Here is a 26,239-nt window from a genome sequence, read left to right on the forward strand (position 1 = left end):
TAATCGTAGCGGATGTCCTCTTGTTACCGTCGTGGTCCTGGGTGTAAACAGATCGTGGGAGAGATCCATGTGTTGTCCCCTCATGTACTTATACATGGTTATTTGGTCGCCTCTTAACCTTCTTTTTTCTAGAGTAAATAGTCCCAATTTGGACAGCCTCTCTGGGTATTCCAGTCCCGTCATTCCATGTATTAGTTTAGTCGCTCTTCTTTGAACCCCCTCAAGCACTGTGACATCTTTCCTGAGCACCGGTGTCCAGAATTGTACGCAGTACTCCATGTGAGGCCTGACAAGTGCCTTATATAATGGAAGGATAATGTTCTCGTCCTTCGCCCCTATACCTCTTTTAATGCACCCCAAGACTTTATTTGCCTTTGCAGCGGCTGACTTGCATTGGTTACTCCAGTTTAGTCTATTATCCACTAGTACCCCCAGATCCTTTTCCATATCACTTTTCCCTAGTGGTACCCCATTAAGTGAATATTGGTGACATCCGTTCCTCCTGCCCATGTGCATAGTCTTACATTTTTCAACATTGAACTTCATTTGCCATTTTTCTGCCCAAGCCCCCAGCTTGTCCAGGTCCGTTTGTAGCCACACATTGTCCTCCGTTGCATTAATTATATTGTATAATTTTGTGTCATCTGCAAATATTGATATTTTGCTGTGCAGCCCCTCTATCAGGTCATTGATAAATATATTGAACAGAATGGGGCCTATTACTGAACCCTGTGGCACCCCGCTAGCGACTGTGGTCCAATCAGAGTACGAACCATTTATTACCACCCTCTGCTTTCTATCGTTGAGCCAATTTTTTACCCACTTACACACGTTTTCGCCCAATCCGAGCTGCCTCATTTTGTATATTAGCCTATTATGAGGCACGGTGTCAAAGGCTTTAGAGAAGTCCAGATATACAAGATCAATAGATTCTCCCTGGTCCAGCTTAGAGCTTACTTCATCGTAGAAACTGATCAGATTTGTCTGACATGAGCGACCCTTCATGAATCCATGTTAGGATGCCTTTCTCGTGACCCTCGCGTTACACGCATTCTGGCCACTACAGATTACTGGGTGTACACACTGCTCGACCCACAGTATAAGGAGAACCTTTCCACTCTCATTCCCGAAGAGGAAAGGGGTTCCAGAATGATGCTATACCACAGGGCGCTGGTGGACAAACTGATGGTAAACTTCCCATCCGACAGCGCTAGTGGCAGAAGGCGCAGTTCCGAGGGCCAGGTAGCAGGGGAGGCGCGGAGATCAGGCAGCATGTACAGCACAGGCAGGGGAACACTCTCTAAGGCCTTTGACAGCTTTCTGGCTCCCCAGCAAGACTGTGTCACCGCTCCCCTGTCAAGGCTGAGTCGGCGGGAGCACTGTAAAAGGATGGTGAGGGAGTACGTAGCCGATTGCACGACCGTCCTCGGTGACGCCTCTGCCCCCTACAACTACTGGGTGTCGAAGCTGGACACGTGGCCTGAAATCGCGCTGTATGCCCTGGAGGTGCTTGCTTGTCCTGCGGCTAGCGTCTTGTCAGAGAGGGTGTTTAGTGTGGCTGGGGGAATCATCACGGATAAGCGTACCCGCCTGTCAACCGACAGTGCCAACAGGCTTACACTCATCAAGATGAACAAAGCCTGGATTTCCCCAGACTTCTCTTCTTCACCAGCGGACAGCAGCGATACCTAAGCAATACGTTGGCTGCACCCGCGGATGGAAGCATCGTTCTCTATCACCATCAAAAACGGGGACATTTCTGCTTCATCAATCTGTGTATAATATTCCTCCTCCTCCTCCTGCTCCTCCTCCTGAAACCTCACATAATCACGCCGAACGGGCAATTTTTCTTAGGCCCACAAGGCTCAGTCATATAATTTTTCTAAACAATTTTTATACGTTTCAATGCTCATTAAAGCGTTGAAACTTTCACCTGAACCAATTTTTATTTTAACTGGGCTGCCTCCAGGCCTAGTTACCAATTAAGCCACATTAACCAAAGCGATTAATGGGTTTCACCTGCCCTCTTGGTTGGGCATGGGCAATTTTTCTGAGGTACATTAGTACTGTTGGTACATCAATTTTTGGGGGCCCTCGCCTACAGTGTAATCCAATTAATTTTTAGCCCACCTGCATTACAGCTGACGTTACATCAGCTGTGTTGGGCACTGCAATGGGATATATTTATGTACCGCTGGTGGGTTCCAGGGAGCCACCCATGCCGTGGGTACACACGGAGTTGTAACTGCATGTGTCCACTTCTAAAGAACCCCAGTCTGACTGGGGCATGCAGTGTGGGCCGAAGCCCACCTGCATTAAGCACGACATTACCTCAGCTGTGATGGGCAATGCAATGGGATATATTTATGTACCGCCGGTGGGTTCCAGGGAGCCACCCATGCTGTGGGTGCACACGGAATTCCCATTGCGGAGTTGTACCTGGCTGTGACTATTTATAAAAAGCCACGGTCTGACTGGGGCATGCAGACACCTTGACAGAATGAATAGTGTGTGGCACATAGGTTCCCCATTGCTATGCCCACGTGTGCAGCTCCTGATGGAGGTGGCACAGGATTGGATTTCTCATTGCTTCTGTACAGCATTGTGGGCTATCGCCCCGCCCCTTTTAAAGAGGGTCGCTGCCTAGCCGTGCCAACCCTCTGCAGTGTGTGCCTGCGGTTCCTCCTCATGGCAGACGCACTTATACATAGACATGAGTGTGGCGTGACATGAGGGCAGCTGAAGGCTGTGCAGGGACAGTTTGGTGTGCGCTGTGGACACTGGGTCGTGCGGGGGGGGGGGGGGGTTGGGCAGCATGTAACCCAGGAGAAGTGGCAGCGGAGTGTCATGCAGGCAGTGATTGTGCTTTGTTGGAGGTAGTGTGGTGCTTAGCTAAGGTATGCATTGCTAATGAAGGCTTTTCAGAAGTAAAAGTTGTTGGGAGCGGGGGGGGGGGGGCACTCTTGCCGGTATTGTGGCACTAATAGTGGGACCTGGGAACTTGAGATGCAGCCCAACATGTAGCCCCTCGCCTGCCCTATCCGTTGCTGTGTCGTTCCCATTACTTTCTTGAATTGCCCAGATTTTCACAAATGAAAACCTTAGCGAGCATCGGCGATATACAAAAATGCTCGGGTCGCCCATTGACTTCAATGGGGTTCGTTACTCGAAACGAACCCTCGAGCATCGCGATAATTTCGTCCCGAGTAACGAGCACCCGAGCATTTTGGTGCTCGCTCATCTCTAGTAATTTCCCTTTAAATATAAATGTATTTAATATAAAGTTGTTAACTAGTGTCTGTGTTTCTAGAATAACTTAACAACTTGAGGATTTACATGCTAATAAGCTACTTAGCGTAAATGCTACAGTAGTTACACAAGCTTTACTTTCACACACCAAAGTATGCTAATTACACTGACGTACTTAAAGGATTAAAACTTTTAGGACTTAAATGTTTGTATAGAACATTTCTTATCACAGAACCTAAATCTTTTTCCTGCCTTCAACCTTCTGCATTATAGGCAAGTTAGACTACAGTCCAAAACTTTGACCTGTGTGCTTTGAAAAGTTTATACCATTCAGCAAAGTCATCTTTGTAAATGGCTGGTTTATGCTATAAACAGACAAGTATGTCTACTGTTCCCTCTCTAAGTAGAAATGTGATTGTAAGAAATTCAAACTTACCCATACATTGGGGTTAGGGACTATTGAAGGACTCTATACAGCATCACCGTTACGTCTAAGCTGGACACAATGTTACGTCCAAATTGGACATAAATATTATGTCCTTAAAGAAGCAGACCCCTGATTTTTTTTCCATTATCTAGCTATCCCCCCGTATATATAAATCAGCTAGTATTACCTTGCTTCTATCTGAAAAATTCCCTTCAAAGGGGTGACTACTAGAACTTCCTGTGGATGGCCTGTACCACACATGCTGTTCTCAGGGGGGATAGAAACCCCTATCACATTACTGCTGATAATAAGAGGCTCCTGTCACACAGTTATAATGTAGATGATGACAGTCCCTACCCCTGAATGTATACTTATAGTCTTTAGCGTATTTAGGTGAATGTAGAGGTTAATGATATTTACACTGTCCAGTCAACAATCAAAGATGGTATAGCCTCCAGTGAATGAAGTACTGATACATTATGGAATTGTTTGAAAGCAACACTAACATCAAGTTGGTGCCTGATAAGCATTAGACTAGGGACTGTACTGCATGAAAGACATTACAATATATAGATAAGGACTTCAGAATGTGACAATCAGATGAGGGGTGCAGTGATGGAAAAATGTGTTTTCAAGGGAGTGTTTCTTTAAAGGATAAATATACACATAAAGTACAAACATGGATAACACAAAATAGTATATAAGGAAACCAAAAAGTGTGGAAATGGGGAATCTGACCTTAACCTACCTAAAAGTAGAACACTTGCCCTGATAAGGGCGAGCCCACGTCAGTAACCTGGTAAAACCCTGATTTTCCCTAGTTGGTGACAGGGAATATGGCAAAAGATAGAGGTTACTCAAATATTAGGTGGCAAAATGTAACACAATCCCAGGTTAAAAAATTCACCAAATCTTATCTGAATTTAGATACATGACAGGACCATAGGCTGCCGCCAACTTGATCAGAAATACCCTCAGACAGAGTATAAACAGTGCCCTCTATGAGGAAAAGACAAAATAAATATACACCAACTAAAAATGATTGAACGGCTGACCAATCAATCCACACACAAGTATTCTCATTGGCATCCAGTGCCAAAATGAAACTGAGCATGTGATGGATCACGTGGGCCAGGGCTGATGCCATGACATCACCCCGGTCTTGATCCTCTGACATGGCCTTATACTTTTTCTGGAGAACTTGAATTAGGCAGAAAGTTATTAGGTTCTGTCAGGCCTCCGCTTGTAAATCCTGAATGAGTGAACATGGACTTATAGAGCTGATTTACAAATAATCTACTAAAATATATTAGTGATATATGTTTAATGTGAACAGTAATTGTGCCATCATTTAGGATACCATTAAAAGTAGACATACACTTGTTCTGCACTGATAAACTGAGAAATAATTTCCTTTGGTGTGCCCAAAGTACCCTACTCTACCACTGCTTTCTAGACCTTTCCACACCTCTATCCCGATAGATGTAATGGATTGTTCTACTGGATGGATTCCTCCAGTATTTGTCTGGGAAAGAAAGGATAGTTAGGTATAAGCAGCTGCTTGTTGGCTGAATACGTACAAGTTCATGTTGAGGTAGACAGCAATACAAGACCAACCGAAGAGATAAAAGTGTTGTATTATACCGGCACGGTGGCTGGCACAAATCAGGTGCATCTGTTCAGTCATTAGGTCTTGGCACTCAGCTGAGAGCACAGTGCTGTATTGAGCTGGGATAATAATGGTTAGGGTTAGGGAGAGGCTTATATCATAGAACTTTGCAGCTCAGCATACTTCTATGATTAAGGCTTTTGAACATCAGCCATTCATTATTATAGATCTCGATACCAAAAAAATCTATTTGACAGTGACTGCGTCATCTTCATTTCTCTCTTGTATCCAGCTACACACTATTGGAACAGACTTCTGCTGAGACCTAAGAATGTACAATTAAATGAAAGGGTCTTTAGTTGAAAAAAGAAACATCAGGATACGATGAATGTATTCCTCTGACTAGCTAAAGCACATAACATGAGGTATCTAGTCATAAATGAGTAGGAAACATCACTGGCAAAACTTCCATTCATTACCGGCAGCCAACTAAATACTATGTGTGTCATAGCTATAGATGTCTTAGTTTACACAAGAGCACTGTCGAGAAGATTTAAATACGTTTTGGCAAATAATAATAGATCTCAGGAGGAATCGATCCCTGTAAGGGCAAGATAAAACTGCTTTTCATCAAAAATGTGTGCAACAGAAGAAGATATAAAAGATGCATATGAGATCTATGGGCATCAATGAAAATGCACTAAAAAAGGATGAAGATACAAGATCACAGCTGTGCCTTCTAAACAGATAGAAAGTTAACGCACATAGCGGCGATTTTCATGTCAAGCTTACATTTCGATCAAAGCAGAATTACTAGACCTTATAACAAGAAACATAAAACAAAAGAAGAACAATGGTGCCGCCGTCTCTGAATGAAGGAATTAGAATTCTGATAGTTTGGAGGCAAAACCTTTCTTGCTATCATCTAGTATATTAAAAGGCAGTCACAGGGCCGTTAGCTACACACGGGGTAGGTCTTCATGTACCGAATGAAGTGCTCATTTGAGGTCTCATCCGGAATTTCAACTATTTTTTATATCATAATGACTTTTAGGTTTGTCATGCAATTTCATTTCAACTATAGGTTATGGACAGATATACAGTGCAGAATTATTTCTTCCTTCCATTAAAGGGGTTGTCCCGCGCCAAAACGGGTTTTTTTTTTTTTAACCCCCCCCCCCCCCGTTCGGCGCGAGACAACCCCGATGCAGGGGTTAAAAAAACAAACCGCTTAGCGCTTACCTGAATCCCGGCGGTCCGGCGTCTTCATACTTACCTGCTGAAGATGGCCGCCGGGGTCTGCTCCCTCCGTGGACCGCAGCTCTTCTGTGCGGTCCATTGCCGATTCCAGCCTCCTGATTGGCTGGAATCGGCACGTGACGGGGCGGAGCTACACGGAGCCAGCATTCTGCACGAGCGGCTCCATTGAAGAGAGCAGAAGACCCGGACTGCGCAAGCGCGGCTAATTTGGCCATCGGAGGCCGAAAATTAGTCGGCTCCATGGGAACGAGGACGCTAGCAACGGAGCAGGTAAGTAAAAAACTTTTTATAACTTCTGTATGGCTCATAATTAATGCACAATGTACATTACAAAGTGCATTAATATGGCCATACAGAAGTGTATAGACCCACTTGCTGCCGCGGGACAACCCCTTTAATGATGACTTGTATTTAGATTTCACTCAAGACGTACTATGAGTATTAAAGGGAACCTGTCATTACTTGTCAGCTCCAAAAATGACGTTCTTGGACTCAAAGATTATAGAACAGGGAGTCCTGGAAGTTGTGTTTCATACTCATCAGGCGCCTCGTTACTGTACTGTATCCCTACAAAAGTTGCCACACGCACACATCGTGACAATCTGTGCTCTCCCATAGAGATAAATGCAAATCAGAAAGATGGAAAAATACCTCTACAGCACCATCTATTGGATGGTAGCATTTCTTCAATTGAAAGTGATATGCATGGTTTATGGCTTGGTTTAATATTTCCAATCATTGAAGACTTGTTATAAGGTCACTTTTAGTGATGAGCCAGCATACTCGCTAAGGGCAATTACTCGAGCGAGCATTGCCCTTAGCAAGTACCTGCCCGCTCGAGAGAAAAGGTTCGGCTGCCGGCGGCGGGGGGAGAGCGGGGAGGAACGGAGGGGAGAATGCAAGAATGGAAAATGTGTTTTCAGGGGAGTGCTTCTTTAAAGGAATGTTTGACAAAGGCTGAGGACTCAGCCGAAACATAACTCATGTTATGTGGAAATTGGATTGAAAATAAAGCCATGCACTGCTATATGAGGATGTGAAGCACTTTTATGCACTGCTGTTTCCTACTCCTGTCTATTTATTTGGGGACAATATAGTATATAAATTAACCAAAAAGTGTAGAAGTGGGGAATCTGACCCTAATCTGCTAATGCAAGGAAATCCCACCTAAAATTAGAGTGCTTGCCCTGATGAGGGGGACCCCACGTCAGGAACCGGAGGCAGGCTTGACTTTCCATAGTTTGTGACAGTGAATATGGCAAAAAATAGAGGTTACCCAAATATATGAACCACCAATGTACACCCAATCCCCAGACTCCCCCTTCCATCACCTAATGTAGTTTATGGGGTTCAAAGGTGATGACAAGTTCTATTTAATGTAATCCCAGCACAGGCTGTATGTCCCAGATCTACAACTCATACCAAATTCTAGGTTGATCTGAATTTACAATCTCATACCCAGAGGTAATTACGCTGTAATCCAGTAATGCACACAGCACAACAGGACAATAAAAATAGTCTACAAAAGGCTTACAGGGACCACAAGGGCATTTTTGATTTTAAGCCATGACACTAATATCACTCTACTCATGATCCTCTTTGGTTAGGCATGTGTCATATCAGGACATTGATGGCTTAGATTTATGACAGTCATTACAGATTTGTGACAGAACATCTCCTGATTATAGATTTTTAGTTACAGCACATGCCATAATATATATATTATGAGAATATGGTAGAAATGTACATATAAGCTCAGTAACTGCTCCAGTGAATGGCTGTATTGTGTTAACCCTGTGTTTGGTAGTTAGAACTAGTTGTACCACTCTATACTGCATTATTCAGATGTGAATAGATTTGTATCAATCGTTATCTATGAAGAGGTTTATGCGGTAATGTTTGTTTTTAAAAAGTCATTAAATGAGATGAGAAATAGCATTTTTTTTATAATGATGCAGTGAGTACACAATGGTTGTTTTTTCTGCTTGTCATGGTTATGTCCACTGTATGCATATTTCTGTATTGTAACTATTTTATTATGTTTTTCTACTAGGTAGAAAGATTTGCATGCTTACTAAAAATGTTATGTTTAATAGAGGAATTTGGCTAGAGGAAAATGATGCTTCTGTGTAGAGATAGTTACATGTCTATGGACAGAAGTATGGTCAGTGAAATACAACACATTTAGATTACAGCATTACATTTGCATGCAGTTCTTGAAGAAGGAACTCAACAAAGAAGTTGTTCCAACATCTTGGAGAAGTAACTACAGATTGTCTGTGGCTGTAGCCTTGGGGCTAAATCATCACTTCAAGGACTTGTTGTTCTTCTTTACATTAAAGATAGTTCTTAATGGCACTGGCTGTATGTTTGATGTCATTATTCTGCTATAGAATAAATTTGGAGCCCATCAAAAAAATCTCCCTGGTGGTATTGCATGATGGATGAGTATCTGCCTGTATTTCGTGGCATTGAGAACACCATTAATGTTGACCAAATCACCAGATGCATTTGCTGAAATGCAGCCACAAACTTGTGAAGAACCTCCACCATGCTTCACTGTTGCCTGCAGATACTCATTATGGTATCACTCTCCAGTCCTTCAGAGAACAAACTGCCCTCTGTTACAACCAAATATTTCAAATTTTGACTCAACAGTCCAGAGCGCCTGCTGCCTTTTTTCTGCACCCCAGTTCCTACGTTCCTGTGCATAGTACAGTTACTTTGCCATGTATCTACGTCAAAGGTATGGCTTTCTGGACACAATTTTTCCATGAAGACCACTTCTGGTCAGACTTTTCTGAACAGTAGATGGGTGTACCTGGGTCACACTAGTTTCTGAAAGTGCAGAGCTGACGGCACTGCTGGACATTGCCTAATTTAAAAGGGATGTAAGCATATGTTTTTCATTTGCTAAACGAAGTTTCATTGGCTGATCACTGCATCTAGAGTCCTCAACGTTGTCCATTTCATTGTGCTTCTTAAAAGACCTTGAACAACATCTTGAAACCCCAGACTGCTTTAAAATCTGAGCCTCAGTGAGACCTTGCTGATGCAGTACCTTGTGTCTTTTGGCTGTGCTCAGTCTTGGCATGATGTATAGCCTGTGAGATGAAGCTGTCTTCCGCAACTTCACCTTTGTAGAAGAATTTGGCTGTTTCTTACTCAATTTTAAGCCTCCAAACAGCTGTTTCTGTTTTATTTAATGAGTATGTTTCAACCTACATATAAAGGCTATTATCACCTGTTTGCTATAATTGGTTAATCATACACCTGCCTATAATCTTACAAAATCCCCGACTTTGTTCCAGCAGACCTAGAAGAACTGATGCTGTTTTGAAGACAAAGGATGTTATAACCAAAAACTGAATTAATTTGGATTTCCTGTGTTCATTCAGATTGCATTTTGTTAATTGGCAAAAATAAATACTTTTAACACTTATATTTTTGAAAGCACTCCATGAGCACAGCTTCACAGGTGAGGCTTAATTGAGCTGGCTGAGTGTGGTGTTTTTCCAGCCAATCCCCTCTGGCCTGCTGCATATAAAAACCAGCATCTCTTGGTAGTGGATGCTGGTCATTTTAGTGCTTTGTGCTGGTGTTATGCATGCTTGTCTATAGTGCCTTTCTCACCTTCCCTGAGGACAGTCTGGACACCTGTTGTCCCTCCCCTCCTCGCGTTCTGGGGAGCATTTATTGAGTAATGTGCGGTAGGTGATCACACAGGAGCATACACCTGCAGGTTTCTCCTTATCCCTTTGCAGGTTCATACACCAGACGTCTGATGTCTTATGTGTGTGTCAGATGGGTGATGCCTGACACTATTCCCTGTTAGGTCAGCATGGTGGCTGACTCTCTATCCCCTTGGTGTAAGGATACTTGGACTAGCTATAGTTTGCTATCATTATGCATGTGAGTTCTGGGTGGGGTTCCTGTTCTATGTGGTATGCATGACCTTGTATGTTGGTGTGAACAGCGACATGTTTTGTATGTCTGTGCAGGTGGCCAGACATGTGTTCTATGTGCAGTCCTTTTCTGTGTAGTGTGCATGACTTTGTGTGTTGGTGTGAACAGCGACTTATTTTGTATGTCTGTGCAGGTGGCCAGACATGTGATGTATGTGCAGTCTTGTTCTGTGTGGTGTGCATTACGGGGTGTGTTGGTGTGAACAGTGTCTTGTTCCATATGTCTGTGCAGGTGGCTAGACATGAGGTGTGAACTGTCATGTTCTGTGTTCAGTGTTTGTGAACAGTGTCGCGTTCTGTGTGTTTTGTACATATCTTCAGGTTCCTAATCAGAGATAGTCAGGTCCCAGATGAAGTCAGTGGGGCTGTCCTTATCGGGATAATCACCCCGCTTTTAGGCAGGGGTTCCCCCACTTTCCCATAATAGTAAGGGACAGGGGTCCTTCCATATTTATGTGGTGAGGTGCAATTGGTCTATGAAACATGAGAGTTTTAGCAGTATTATTAAGACCCCATCTTGCATCCGCGCTTAGGCGAGGTGCTTTAGTGTGCCACATGGACATAACAGTCAATCTAGAGGGCATCCTTCCCTGTCATACTCGAGGCTCCTTCAAATGAGCAGCAGGAGCTCAGCAGTGGACCAGCAGCTAGAGCATAATGAACTACAATGGACTCAGAATATAAAAGCTCAGAAGCTTTTCTCTCTTCTGGACACACCCACCCACCTACCTACTTATAGGTGGAGACCAATTGGTGGGGGTTTCAGCAATCAGACTCCCATCAATCATAAAGTTATCCCCTATGCTGTGTATAGGAGGTAAGTTTATATTTTAGTAGAACCTCTTTAATCTTATTTTGATTGTTCCCCAACATGCCACAAAAATGGCTCTGACACATTAAATAGCTTTTTTTCCTCACATAGTGCATCCTGATTCCATCTCTTCACCAGATAAACAATAATAATCTTTATTTGTATAGCGCCAACTTATTCCGCAGTGCTTACACCAATACACCAAGACATCCACACGATGTAAAAACACATGTAGTTTATCAGACCACACTGCCTTATTCCATGCACTATGATGCAGATCTGAGGCAGGGGATCGGAGTCAGCTACAAAGCCCCACACCAAGCAAGCTGTAATGCATTGTGTTATCTGACATATATTATAACTAGCATTAACCTTGTAACAGTTGTGCTACATTAGCTCTTCTGTGGGATCAGACCAGATGGGCCAGTCTTCGTTCCCTGCATGTATCAATGAGCCTTGCATTCCCGTGACCAATCACCATTTCATCAGTTGTCCCCTTTGGACTACTTTTGGTAGGAACTAACCACTGTATATCGGGAACAATCCACAAGGTCATGCTATGTAACTACTTTATGGCTTAAAATGTAAAATCAGTGTAATTTTTCACTTGCCAGTGATTATTCAATTAGGGAAATACATTTTCACACCTAATAACATTACTGAATTTCGAAATCTGCAAGTTCACTAATGTTTACTATAATAATCCAGGTCAATATTAATGTGTTTCCATTCAGTTTTGCATTTTAGAAATGTTATTGAAGCCACTAAATTCAAGGTCAAAACTGATACGTATGGAGCCGCTATTGCAAATCTCATTGTTCTGAGCATAGGATGAGAACAATGAAATTGATAGCAGCGTTGGCTCTGTTATATGATACTTACCAACCGCACCCAAAGACCCCTATAATTATAATGAGTCTCTTTGGTTAATGCAGCAGAAATGCAGTCCTAAGCTCTCACTCATGACCTGAAGGTTGCGAGTTCAATCCCCGCTTGGTTTAAGTAGCCAGCTCAAGGCTAACTCAGCCTTCCATCCTTCCGAGGTCAGTAAAATGAGAACCCAGCTTGGTGGGGGGTAATAAATAAATTACCTGAAAGTGCAGTGGAATAAGTTGGCGATATACAAATAACAAGATTTATTTTCTTATAATTCTACCAGGTTTTCTCTCTTCATCATTTTACCAGGGGAAAGAGCCCTGCATTTTCACCCCCTTGTAAATTTATATACCCTATGACGTTATGTATAGATTTCCCCCGATATGTTCAACTTTAGTGTTCTGTCCCGAAAGAGAATCTTATTTGTTGCTTCTCTTAAAAATATAAAGACAATTAAAACAACATAGCAGAAGCAGATAAACAGCGTGTCTGCAACATGACATACGAGAAACGTGTGCTAAGAGTATTGTCAGGGATACATATAGCAGAATGGTCGCACCTAATCATACCAAATTGCCTTTCACATAGTTCTACTACCACATGCCAACTTCTGGATCTATATGCTAGAACAAGACATTATTACATCATGTGACACATCTGATATTTATCACCTGATTGCGAAGTTATGAATTAAATGGAGAAATACTTAATGTAATTAATGGCAAGAAAAAAGTTAAATCATATTTTAGTTCCTGTTTTTATGGGCCATCTAATAAGCCAGAGAAAGCTCTGCACTGCTAATTTCATCTACAAGATCTTGACTCCTGTGTAGGGCACAGCGCCTGGTGAGTATTAAGTCTGCTACAGAATGAGGCTAAGATGATTGCAAGAATACGAAAAAAAGGTAATAATAAGAGAAGAAAGAAAATCTAGACTGAATTAATGACGAAAACCTGCAGAAGATTGCTTACATGAATATGGCATCAGCATTTGGAGGAAAGAAATATATTTTCCAATTTGTCACAGATCTCAGCTAGACAGAAGTTACTATTACAGGTACCAGCAGTGATAAGTGATATTGTGGAACACAAGACTTCCATACATTGTTTTGGTAGGAAAAAAGCAATCAGTAGAACTCAGCAAACTAAGGGCTCATTCGCATGAGCGTATGGTAAAACGATGAGTGTATAATATCATATCTGCATGCGAGTGTGATGTGATTTTTTTTCTTTTGCTCCCATAAATAAAAATGGGTGATATCGCCAAAGAATAGAACAAGCTGAAAATTTTCTATCCAGAGAAAATTCACTCATGTATATACACCTATTGCAAAAACTGAGTTTATTTCCATATGAGTTTTGTACGTCCTTATAAAATCCTTGATGATGCCAGGCGCCACAAAAATGCTAAGATGTAGCCACACCCGGCAGGTGTTTGCAAATATGTAATACTTTTATTGCATGACATTGTATTCATGCTATATTTACTAGACTTTAAAATATGAGGTTCTGGGTGCAAACAGTGTAAGCTCACATACCTCGATACGGCAACCTACATCACAGTGCTACAAAACAGTGTTGGATCCATCATACTACAGATACCACCAGTACCAGACAGACCGCAAGACTTACTTATGGGGTTTGTTAAGTTCTGTGAAGGTTTATATTGATTTGTTGAGAATACAAACTATGCAAAGTGCTGAAAGTTTGGAGAAGTCATTGTATCTTAAAGAGGACCCATCTGCTCTCTAAACATGTCTGTTTTAGTAAATCCTTGTATTCCCCATGAAGTAGCAATTCTGGAGCATCTTTTATTACATCTCATTGTTATGCTGTTCCTCCGTATCCCTCTTCGAAATGTAGGAATAAATTGACAACCGCTTATTGCCAGTTAAGGGTGTCCTAACAGTCTGACACTATCAAATTGGAGTTGACTGTGTGGGGAGGGACACATCCCTCTAGCAAGGGGAATAGCAACACCCAACTGTGAATGCATTCATAACATTTCTAGTAGGGATGATAAAAGAATGGCAAAATGTGGAGATCTAAGAAAAGATGCTCCAGAATCATTATTTTGTGGAGGATGCAAGTATTTACTAAAACAGATGTGCCCGAAGTGGTGACTGGTCCTATTAGAATCTTAAAAATCATTTCCAACTTTTGCTGGCACATATTCGGTTACACAAGAAATTGGCTGCCCACGAAGAGCCTTTGTTGGCACATATCACCATATACTGTAGAGGAAATTCTAGGGATTTAGTATTTCTTACTGCAGAAGGGTTTGATGTATCTTGTTTACTATATTATTTATACTGCTTTTGACCAAATAAGTCATTATATGTATGAAGATTACTCAATACTCTGCACGTCTTACCTTGCTTCTTGAAGAGGTTACTCCGAACAATTTCATTCATAGACTGTACTTTTTGCTGTTGTAGCTTCTCAGGAGGGATGCATGTGTAGAACTCATAGAGCAGTTGGCTATAATAATAACAGAGTGGTGAAATGTTTATAAATACATATGCTAATGCCATGAATTCAGCTCTACACTCCCTCTGGATGAGACTTTCGAGATACTCAACGCTAATAAAATAAGAAGCTCTTGCTTTATTTTCTTGCTACTATCCACATACTAAAAAATCTTAAAATATTTCAGCTCCATTCTGGTGACTACAGCATGCATCCTGCTCTCCGGAGCTTGTCAGCTTTACTGTGTAAAATAAGACAGAATGAGCAGAATCATCTCATTATTATTAGAAGGTCAGCAAATTATTGAAAACTCCACTTGTACTGGAGGAGGTCTATAGAAGGCAGAATAGCAACACTATATATAAGGCTCTGTATGCACCTCTCCAGTGATTCCCTTGACTCTAGAGTAGGGGGCTTTAGTTTATTACTTTCTGGAGATGGTAATAATCTTTTTTCTGTCAATTCCCGTTCCTTTCATCCGATAAAAGTCAGACACACGTACTAGTCTACTGTCAATACAGACAGTATAGGATGAAAGTATGTAAATCAGATATGGCCACTCTAATAAAGTATTTGAAAATAAATAGCTATGGCATTTAAAGGGGTATTCCAAAATCTGGGGAAAAATTTCAAAATTTCCCCAACATTTGCTCTTATTGCCACTATTCCATGCATCCAGCTAAATCATCAAACTGAACTCCAGTATCTTTTTTGCTGACCTGCGGCACCACTACTGCTTTCAAGCCATCCTCAGATTTCCACATTATTATTTAAAATGGGTTTCGGGGAGTGCAAAAACTACATCTCCCACAATGCCCCATTGCTAGTTACTGACAAGTGCTGATTTACAACTGTAAAAACGCATTACACAATTTAAAGATACTGAGCATGCCTGACCAGTAAACAGTGGAGTTTACAGGTTACAACCACTAGATACCAAAGGAGAACTAAGCACTGGAGAGGCCACAAGTAGAGGAATATCTCGGCAGCTTTGTAAAACACGCTATACCATTACATTGTAAAATTACATGTTATCACAGTATGGAGCATAGAGCTTTCACCTAATAAAATTATAATCAAATACATGAAATTTTCCCTTTAAAGCACCACAAGGAAAAAAGGCTCAGCTGTGCCGATCATTATTTACAGGTCATTATGTTGAAGTTGTCTCCCACTTTTCCTCATTCACCTTATGATGACATTACCCTTTCCTTTCTCCTTCAAAGGGGTTGTCCATTAATATATATAACACTTGCTGACAAATTTCCCTTGTTGGTGGTTCCAGAAGTGGGAAAACCTTTGATCAGCTTATTGTCGAGGGACTCTACTCACAAAAGACGGTTGCATAAAATTGAGATCTTCTTTAAGTAAGATCAGAGTTTCGTATAAGATCAAGACACTAGAAATATGGTGTACTTGTCCGTTCTGATTAAATTATTAGCTTATGGGGTTATCTGAACCTACATCAAAACTGGGGTCAACACACATGAAAGAAAGGAAAGATGAAGATACTATATATGTTGTGATGCCTTTCACAGAAAAATGAATATTTTATTTACTCAGCTAGTGTTAATTATTTTGCTGTATCACAAGCTATGTGAAGTATATACTTGTACAAAATGGAAGCGTTTTGCATTCGGGAGACGTCCTACACTTATTGGTATATTGCAACCATCCGGACAGATTTAATTACTTTATGTCTGCATAGTTTAATTAGATTTTAGATTTGTTAAATTAGATTTAATTTTTTAATATGTTCTTCATTTTAATTGTCAAGTTAACATGGAGTTTATTGTTTATGAATGTATAACTTTGTTTGACAGTAGAGTTATTATACTTCTTTCAATTTTTAAGCGACTCTCCCGCCTCCTCCATACTAAGGCTCATTTGCCTCAGTATATGTGTGCCAGCTGACTAATCTTTTTCTCATTGATAAGCTGTACTTTATAATCATTTTGTCCTTGTGGTAATGAAAATCAGCTCTCTATGTACTGAGATCCTGGTGAAAAGGGATTTGCAGAAATGTTGGTCATTTAGGGTGCCACTAGGTAGAAGGTGTATGGATTTATGGATTAAAAAAAATTAAAAAAACAACAATGTTCTGTCTTTAAAGGGATATTAAAAACATTGTTATGGCCAAGAAATTGTGTAAAATAAGAATTACTCATCTGTTAAATGGCCTCCCAAACCAAAGCAACCACCCCAGTCCTTTGACTGCTGTAGCAATCACATGCCATTCATTATACACATGACTGCAGCAACCAATCATTGACTTAAGCAGTCACTTGCCATTCATGGCAGTATCAGCAGTGAATCCATTTATTATCTAAGTAGGACTTGTTTTTGGTGTTGATGGTAGTGGAAATTTGTTATGTTACACTTAAAAACAACACAAAATAAATCCTTCATCAGGTCTATAGAATACATGAATATCACGTGTTATATAGAGCTGATGAAGGACTTGGTAAGGGTGGCTTCACATCTGCGTTGGAATCTTCGGTCGGAGGTTCTGCTGCATGCAGCACTTTTTCTTCCGGCTAAAAGCTTGGAGGCTAAGTAGAAAGCGAACAGACCCCATTATGGTCAATTGAGACAGTTCGGTGTTGTTTGTTTCATTTTTAAGTCAGAACCATTCAACCAGGGGCACTCACCTTTCCTGGTCTCTGAACGGAGCAGAAAAGGGTAACGACAAGAAATGATGTGAAGCCACCCTTAGAAACTAAAACATGTCGCTTTGAAGTATAATTTTCATGTGTTTTATAGACCGGATTCTTTTAGAATCTACAACCCATTGCTTTTAAGTATAATAATAAATCAATACATGTTCACTACTATCCACCACTGATGACTCCTTAATTGACAGTGTTGAGACTATTTGTAGATAGTGCAGATAAAACTGTTGTTACATATCACACTTCTGGAGTTCCTAATGAAGCCATGTCTCATTGCATATATGTCTAACAGTTTTATATATTAGAACCTGGTAGGTAAAACTCCATGTACTTTACAAATTGTCAAGATCTTACGGTACGGGTGCCCCATTCTGTCCTAACTTTGATGGACGCCAAAGGTCATCACTGGCTAACAAATGCTTGCATGCCAAGTACCAAGGCCTCCTATGTGAAAACCTAAGACTAAAGTTGAAAGTGTGCACCACTCTAAGACTAATGACCCTATTGTCCACTAGAACTGGAACCCCGGACCATAACTTCTGTGAGGTGATAGATGAAGTCTTTAGCAGCCATCCTGATCTATGGGACACACCTCTGGAAGCTCCTGATGTCGAATAGTACACATATGGTAGTAGCTTCATGGATGAAAGTATACGCTATGCTGGATATGCAGTGGTCAACTTACATACTACTACTCATATAAGAAGCAAAACCGCTGCCCAAAGGAACTTCAGCTCAAAAGGCAGAACTAATTGCACTTATCAGAGCCCTAGAGCTGGCAGCTAGGGTGAAAGTCAATATCTTCACTGACTCATCGTATGCCTTCCTCACTCTCCATGTTCATGGGGCCCTGTACCAAGAAAAGGGTTTGATCACTTTAGCAGGTTAAAAAATGAAGCATGCTTCTCTCATTTTGAAACTGTCAGAAGAGGCGTGGGTCATTCACTGTAAAGAAAATCAGAAGGGAGACCCACTCATTGCACAGGGAAACAGAGAAGCAGGTGCTGATGCTAAGCGAGCTGCCACTCTCCTAAATGCCGAAAGTCCTGTCAAGCTACAAGCCCTTTTCCCAGTTCCCCTCAGTAACTGGAACCCTTGCTACAATCACGATGAACAGGAAGATGGAGGAAACACACCTGATTGGCATCAGAGGCCTCTCAAGCCAAGGTGGGAGGGGCCATACACCATTATTCTATCTACCCCGACTGTTGTTAAAGTTGATGAGATGGGACCTTGAATCCACCATACTAGAGTCAAAGTGGCCTACTCTGTGCCTGCATACCACACCCGACAGATCCCCTGAAGCTCACCATAAAAACCTCCAGAAGTCCCTTGGACCAAACAAAGACCTTGTCCCCTACTAGAAGCCCATTAAGTGGGGAGGCACCTGCTGACAGTGTTTACCACACAGAGACAGTGATTTTTGCACAGAGACATTGTTTTTTCCTCAAACACCTGAGAGGGGAGAGCTACAGCTGCAAGACAATAAGAAGAATGAAGAATCTACTAAAGATTGTGTTGCTGGTGGTGGGATTACTCTACATACAGGAAATTTGGACTTATGCCAATAATTGTGATAAATGCATACAAGAAGCTAGAACGGGTACACACATCACAAGAACATTAGTGTACCTAAGTTATTATACGGGTAAGGTGGGACCAGTAGGGGGTTGCACATAGAATAAGACTACTTATTACATGTGTGAACAAGGTTCACAGATCAAATGCTATAATCCAGTATATCCTCCCTATAAAACATGAATAGACACTGATGGAGCACGTGATACACAGGCTAAATTTGGACAATAGGCTATAAGCAAGTGATAGCTATCAAAGGGAGGAAAATGTGGTAACAGGACTTATAAGCTTTGAAGGCTGAAGCATATTATATATTGTTCTGGTTACTACACATGTATGTACCAAATGAAACGTAGCTACTGTATACTAACTTTACCTTTTCTTAATTTCCCTTGGTATAAACATACTTGACTAGAACATGGTTTTCTCTCTTCTGTATAAGTAGATACAGTCTGTTGAGCTATCTAACTAATCTTCTCCTATGTTATAGTCTCCCAAATTGTAGCTAATATACACATAGTGTAACTGGACGCCAAGAAGAGTGCAGCTACAATCCCGCATTGACTCTCTTTCTTAGTCTTTCCCTGTATCTTCTTCCCCTTTCTGTATGAAACTTGCATAAGTGAAAGTAGAATATACTTGCGTCTTTCTTTGTCTGATGTTAAAAGATAAGATGAACCAATGAGTGCTAGCTTTTAATAAGCCTGCCTACTCAATATATAAACTGTTGTATGTAATGTAATAACTCAGTCAGAGATTTGCAAACACAGGGTTCCCTCTGACTAAATTGTGTCGACACAAATAAATCTTTGTTCACTTCCTACATCCCGGGTATCCCATCGGGTGTTGCATCGTACATCACCTCCAGTCCGTTTTCTTCAGTGCACAACTTTCACAGCCGTATATTGTGTTATTGTTTTATTAACTAAACACAACATTCCTAACATTGCTCTGTGCCAATCCCAAGCCTGGAAAAATGGTGAGGGGTGGAAAGTGGCATGGTGACCTACTCCACTATACACCACAGCATATAACTAGGATATGCCAGCACTTTATAAAAGATAGAGGCTAATGTTACGGCACTCTGCCCCCCGAGCGCCAGGTGGGGTGCCCTGATCTTCCCGCACCCCACTGTCCCAGCCTACTTGCCTCGGACCTGGCTAACCCTAGGCGGACAACTGGGCGGTGGTCCCTGCGCTGGCTAGGGACCTGGCAACTACCTAGATGGAACTACTAACAGGGGACAGAGTGCCGACAGAAGAGGCAGGTGGAACAGACCAACAAAACTTACAAAGCAGAGTAAGGCTGGAGATGGAGCTCACAGGCAAACTGACAGGATACTGACGAGCAACTGGAGCAGACTGAGACAGACCTGACTAGAGGCTAGCAGAACCAATAACTGGCAGTGAGCTCAGGTCACTGCCAGCCTTTTAACTTAAAGCCTCCGCCCAGGGGCGGAGAGTGGGAGGAGCTGACTCTCCCACTGTTGCATATGGAAGGTGGAGGAGAGCGGGCGGCACCCTACGGGCGGTCACGCCCACGCCGCTGCACGCTGGCTGCTCCGCGCCGCCGGGAGAGCCCCGACAGCAGAGCTCCGGGACGCCGGAGCCGACATCGGAGCGCCGCGCGCTGGCCGCGGGACCCAGCGCCACCCTGCATGGTAACATTACCCCCCCTCTGACGGGGGACCTCCGGGCCCCCGGAAACTCGACCAGGCTTATCCGAAAAACGACGGTGGAACCGCCGTACCAACACGGGAGCGTGAACATCACGTGCGGCCACCCAGGAGTGATCTTCTGGTCGAAACCCCTTCCAGGCCACCAAATATTGTAGGGTTCCTCGACACCGACGAGAATCCAGTATCTCCTGGACCTCGTATTCAACTTCATCCCGGACCAGGGTGGGCGGAGGGGGACCGGAGGTGGGCATCACCGAAGGGACAAAAGGTTTCTATAGCAACTTATGGAATACCCTGTGAACCCTCCATGTGGCTGGCAACCCCAGCTCGTAGGCGAGTGGGTTCACCACACGTGTGATGGCAAACGGCCACACGTAACGTGGCGCCAGCTTCAAGGACGGGACCCGCAATTTGAGATTTTTAGAAGACAGGTATACCTTCTGTCCCACCCTGTAAGGTTCAGACACAGACAGACTCTTCCCACTACGCAACTGCATACAGGCCCCCGCTGCCTCCAAGTTTCTCTGTACCTCTTTCCATACCCCCCGAAGCGTATCTGTGGCGACATCAGCTGCAGGACAGACCGACGGAGTAGGGACTGCTGTAAGGAAGCGAGGATACTGACCGTATACACAAAAAAATGGAGACACCCCAGTGGAAGAACAAAGGCGGTTGTTTAGTGCAAACTCTGCCAACGGCAGGAACTCTGCCCACTGATGAGCCTTTTCGCTAGCAAACAACCGTAAATATTGCACTAAATCTTGGTTCTTCCGCTCAGTCTGACCATTAGTCTGCGGGTGGAACGCTGAAGAGAAGGAAAGCAACGTTCCCAGGTTTCTGCAGAAGGCACGCCAAAACTGCGACACAAAATGAACCCCGCGATCAGATACAATATTTTGGGGAACCCCATGTAGGCGAATTATTTCCTTTACAAAAATCGTGGTGAACCCTTTTGCCGAGGGTAGCTTTTTTAACGCCACAAAATGTGCCATCTTTGAGAACCGGTCGACCACCACTAAGATAGTTGTGCCCTTCTGGGATTCTGGTAGGTCAGTGATGAAATCTACTGATAGGTGCGACCATGAACTGGAAGGAACCGGTAGCGGTCTCAGGGGACCCTCCGGAGGACGCCGCCGACTCTTATTGCGAGCACAGACCGAGCAACCCCTCACAAAGTTGCGGATCTCCTGAGACATGCCTGGCCACCAGAAGTGTCTGGAACAAAGCTCCAGGGTCCCCTGGAACCCTGGATGCCCGGCGAGAACCGACGAGTGAGACTCATCCATGACTCTAGGGCGTAGGGTCTCTGGCACAAACCATCTGCCCTCCGGCACCCCCGAAGGAACGTCCTGCTGAGCATCCTGTAGTTGAGGGACGAAGTTAGACTCCACAGCTGCCACCACCACGCTGGGGGCTAAGATATTCTCGGGAGTCATGGTCTCACTATCCGGTACCCCGAAACTTTGTGACAGGGCGTCCGCCTTCACGTTCTTCTCTCCTGGGATATATGTCACGACGAAATTAAACCTGGCGAAGAACAACGCCCACCTGGCTTGACGAGCTGTGAGTCTTTTCGCATTGGCGAGATATACCAGATTCTTGTGATCAGTGTATACGGTAATTGGGTGTCTAGCACCCTCAAGATGGTGTCGCCACTCTTCCAGAGCCCATTTGATAGCCAATAATTCGCGGTTACCCACGTCGTAGTTGCGCTCTGCGGAATTGAACTTCCGCGAAAAGAACGCACATGGGCTATACCCAGACTTCCCACTGACTTCCTGCGACAATACTGCTCCTGTCCCCACTTCAGACGCGTCTACCTCAATAAAAAAGGGTAGTAGTGCGTCCGGCTGTATTAGCACCGGGGCAGTCGTGAATGCCTTTTTTAGACGGCTAAAGGCCTCAAGGGCTGCAGGCGACCACTTACCCAAGTCAGCCCCCTTCTTAGTCAGGTCGGTCAGAGGTTGAGCAATAACTGAATAATTCCTAATGAATTTGCGGAACCTAAGAACCGCTGGAGAGCCTTGAGGTTGTCTGGTCTGACCCATTGGTAGATTGCTGCTACTTTATCAGACTCCATCTGAATCTCCGTGGGTGAGATTACATAGCCAAGGAAGGATACTTGTTTAGAACCAAATGTTCATTTCTCTAACTTGATACTCGCGCAAACGGGTCAGGACCAACCTCAGGTGCTGCACATGTGAGTCCCAGTCAGGCGAGTACACCAGAATGTCGTCAAGATAGATGACCAGAAATACCCCCAGGAAGTCGTGGAAGACCGTGTTCATAAAACCCTGAAACACAGCGGGGGCATTACAAAGTCCAAAAGGCATGACCAAACATTCAAAATGTCCTAATGGGGTGTTGAACGCCGTCTTCCATTCATCTCCCTCTCTAATGCGAATTAAATTGTAAGCCCCCCGCAAGTCCAGTTTGGAGAACCAGTGGGCCCCTACCACCTGATTCAGCAAGTCAGGAATTAGGGGCAAGGAGCACTGGTTCTTCACAGTGATTTTATTCAAGGCCCGATAATCCACACAAGGCCTTAGTGTCCCGTCCTTCTTCTCTACAAAGAAGAGACCTGCCCCAGCAGGGGACCTGGATGGCCGGATATGTCGGTTGGCCAGAGCCTCCGAGACATAGGACTTGAGGGCTTCATGCTCACGGCCTGACAAATTGAAAATGGCTCCCTTAGGGATGGGACTGTCGGGAATCAGATCAATACCACAGTCCCACTCCCTATGAGGAGGCAGAGCCTTAGACAGTTTTTTGGAGAATACATCCTGAAAGTCTGACAAATACTCCGGAATGAGCACCGTATCTGTGGAGCACACAGCTATGGTAGACAGGTGATTATAACAGGATGATCCCCAATGAGTCAATTCCTGGGTGGACCAATCAAATTGGGGATTGTGCAGTGCCAACCAGGGCATACCAAGCACCACATCAACCGACATTTTTTCCATAACCAGGAAAGACAGTTCTTCCGAGTGGAGGATCCCCACCGTGAACTGTAATCTTGGGGTCCTCCATCGTACCAGGCCTGTAGAGAGGGGGGTAGCATCAATACTGGTAAAATGAATTGGCGTCTTCAGCACCACAAATTCCGCCATCAGAGAACGGACAAAACACAGACTTATCAAGTTGGCGGCTGCTCCAGAATCAATAAACGCCCGCCCTGATCAGGAAAAGTCCCGGAATCTAACATGACACGGTACCAAAAGTTTAGGAAGTACCTGAAGTCCTAGGCAATCCTCCCTGCAATCGCCTAGGACTCGGAGTTTTCCGCCGGTTCCGGCTGCGAGCGTTGAGACCTCAGTGGGCAGGTTATCACCCGATGTCCAGCTTTCCCGCAGTAGAGGCAGAGACGATGCAACAAACGGATCCGGCGTCGCTCTTTGGGGTCCAGCGGATCCACCTCCATCGGCTCGGGGACAGGGACTGGTAAGGAGGAAGAGGGACCAGGGCAACTGACTTCCCTGACTCTACGGGTCTGCCTGTCCTGCTTCCTAGACCTGAGCCTCCTATCTGCCTTCACCGCTAGCTCCATAGCCTCCCTTAAGGACCCGGGAACGGGATGGGAAATTAACAGGTCTTTAACTGCGTCCGAGAGGCCCTGTAGAAAAACGTCTTTCAGCGCGCTATTGTTCCATGTCATATCCCCCGCATAGCGTCTGAAGTTGGAGCAATAGTCCTCCACACAAGACAACCCCTGCCGCAGCGCCAACAACCGCGAAACCGCCAACCCCGCTCGGTCCGGTTCGTCGAAGATACCCCCGAGTTCCTGAAAAAAGGAGTCCACAGACTGCAGGCAGGAGGAACCCTCGGGGATGGAAAAGGCCCATGTCTGGGCAGAGCCCCGCAGCAGGGACATTATCAGCCCGACCCTCTGAGCCTCCGACCCGGAAGAACGGGGACGCATCAGGAAAAACAGGCGACACGCCTGTCGGAAAACCAAAAACTTGTTCCTCTCCCCAGAAAACACCTCGGGAAGAGGGCACTTGGGTTCGGGGCTGGTTGAGGCGTCCGACCTCTGCGACACCCCCCGCTGCTCCTGGGCCACCATGCGGGCGGATAAATCCTGGATCACAGGCACCAGGGCCTGCAGCTGGTTCGTGAGGGAACTGATCGCCTCCATGACAAACAGGTTTTAAGGGCCAGTTATTATGTTACGGCACTCTGCCCCCCGAGCGCCAGGTGGGGTGCCCTGATCTTCCCGCACCCCACTGTCCCTGCCTACTTGCCTCGGCCCTGGCTAACCCCAGGCGGACAACTGGGCGGCGGTCCCTGCACTGGCTAGGGACCTGGCGACTACCTAGATGGAACTACTAACAGGGGACAGAGTGCCGACAGAAGAGGCAGGTGGAACAGACCAACAAAACTTACAAAGCAGAGTAAGGCTGGAGATGGAGCTCACAGGCAAACTGACAGGATACTGATGAGCAACTAGAGCAGACTGAGACAGACCTGACTAGAGGCTAGCAGAACCAATAACTGGCAGTGAGCTCAGGTCACTGCCAGCCTTTTAACTTAAAGCCTCCGCCCAGGGGCGGAGAGTGGGAGGAGCCGACTCTCCCACTGTTGCATATGGAAGGTGGAGGAGAGCGGGCGGCACCCTACGGGCGGACACGCCCATGCCGCTGCACGCTGGCTGCTCCACGCCGCCGGGAGAGCCCCGACGGCAGAGCTCCGGGACGCCGGAGCCGACATCGGAGCGCCGCGCGCTGGCCGCGGGGCCCAGCGCCACCCTGCATGGTAACAGCTAACCTCTGAGACCTCCACAGATCCTGAGCATGATGGGGACTCAGCATTAGTTTAGCACAGTTTTTTCTTGCACAATGGCATCCCAGCAACCCACTATGCAGAGAGCTGCAGCACAGCTCCAGTCAGGTGAAAAAGACTAGCTGCAGTTCCCTGCATGACCAGGTGGCTAGGAGTACCTCTGTACAGGGAAGATTTAGAAAGAGACACATAACTAATTCAGTGCTGCTTCTCTTTCTGGATCAGTGGAGTTCCAAAAGTCATCCCCAGCCCATGTATTTGGTGCCTTGTGTTGACTTAAAAACACCTCTCCATTGTTTATGGGCTGATTGGTTGACAGGGAGGGGTCTCCCTTAACTAACTAATCAGCTAGTGTGAAAGTATACTTATTCTAGGTCCTCCTCTCAGAGGGCACCAGTTATTCATCTTCATGGTGGAATTCTGTATCAGTCCTTGTCCTCCTGGTGTCAACATGCTTTCAGATAAGTCCCTGGTGTCTTTTATTGTTATTTACATATGTCAATTGTAACCTCCCTTGTCACCACCTAGGGACAATGTGGGGCCAACCTTGTTAGGTGGTAGGCCCGCGTAAGGCAGAGTCCATCACACCAGTTTGGTTAGGGTTAGAGTTCCCTTTCCCATATTGCTGTTAGCATTACTAACCTATTTTTTTCTTTCCCCCCAGTATTGTAAAAATACATGTCTAAACTAGACCCTCATGGACTATAGCAATCGCCTGGGTCAAACGTACAAGTGGCATCCGTGAGGGCCACCGTATTTTGCGCTCTGCACAGACCTAACATAGATCCTAGCAATATGTCATGGATTTATAAAATGGGTATACCCCTTTAATGTTGCCTACGTGACCACTAGACTCTGCTATAT

The 26,239-nt window shown here is 44.4% G+C and overlaps 1 protein-coding gene across 2 annotated transcripts in view; it reads right to left on the reverse strand.

Annotated features, from left to right (window-relative positions):
* Nucleotides 1–26,239, reverse strand: part of DOCK2 (dedicator of cytokinesis 2) — a 677,690-nt gene that overhangs the window by 371,819 nt on the left and 279,632 nt on the right. For both annotated transcript variants that reach the window (XM_066591098.1, XM_066591097.1), the window contains exon 25: nt 14,571–14,677. In XM_066591098.1, the coding sequence (XP_066447195.1) occupies nt 14,571–14,677 (107 nt within the window). The remainder of the gene's footprint in view (nt 1–14,570; nt 14,678–26,239) is intronic.

Source organism: Eleutherodactylus coqui, chromosome 2, assembly GCF_035609145.1.
Source record: "Eleutherodactylus coqui strain aEleCoq1 chromosome 2, aEleCoq1.hap1, whole genome shotgun sequence".
Taxonomy (NCBI): Eukaryota; Metazoa; Chordata; class Amphibia; order Anura; family Eleutherodactylidae; genus Eleutherodactylus; species Eleutherodactylus coqui.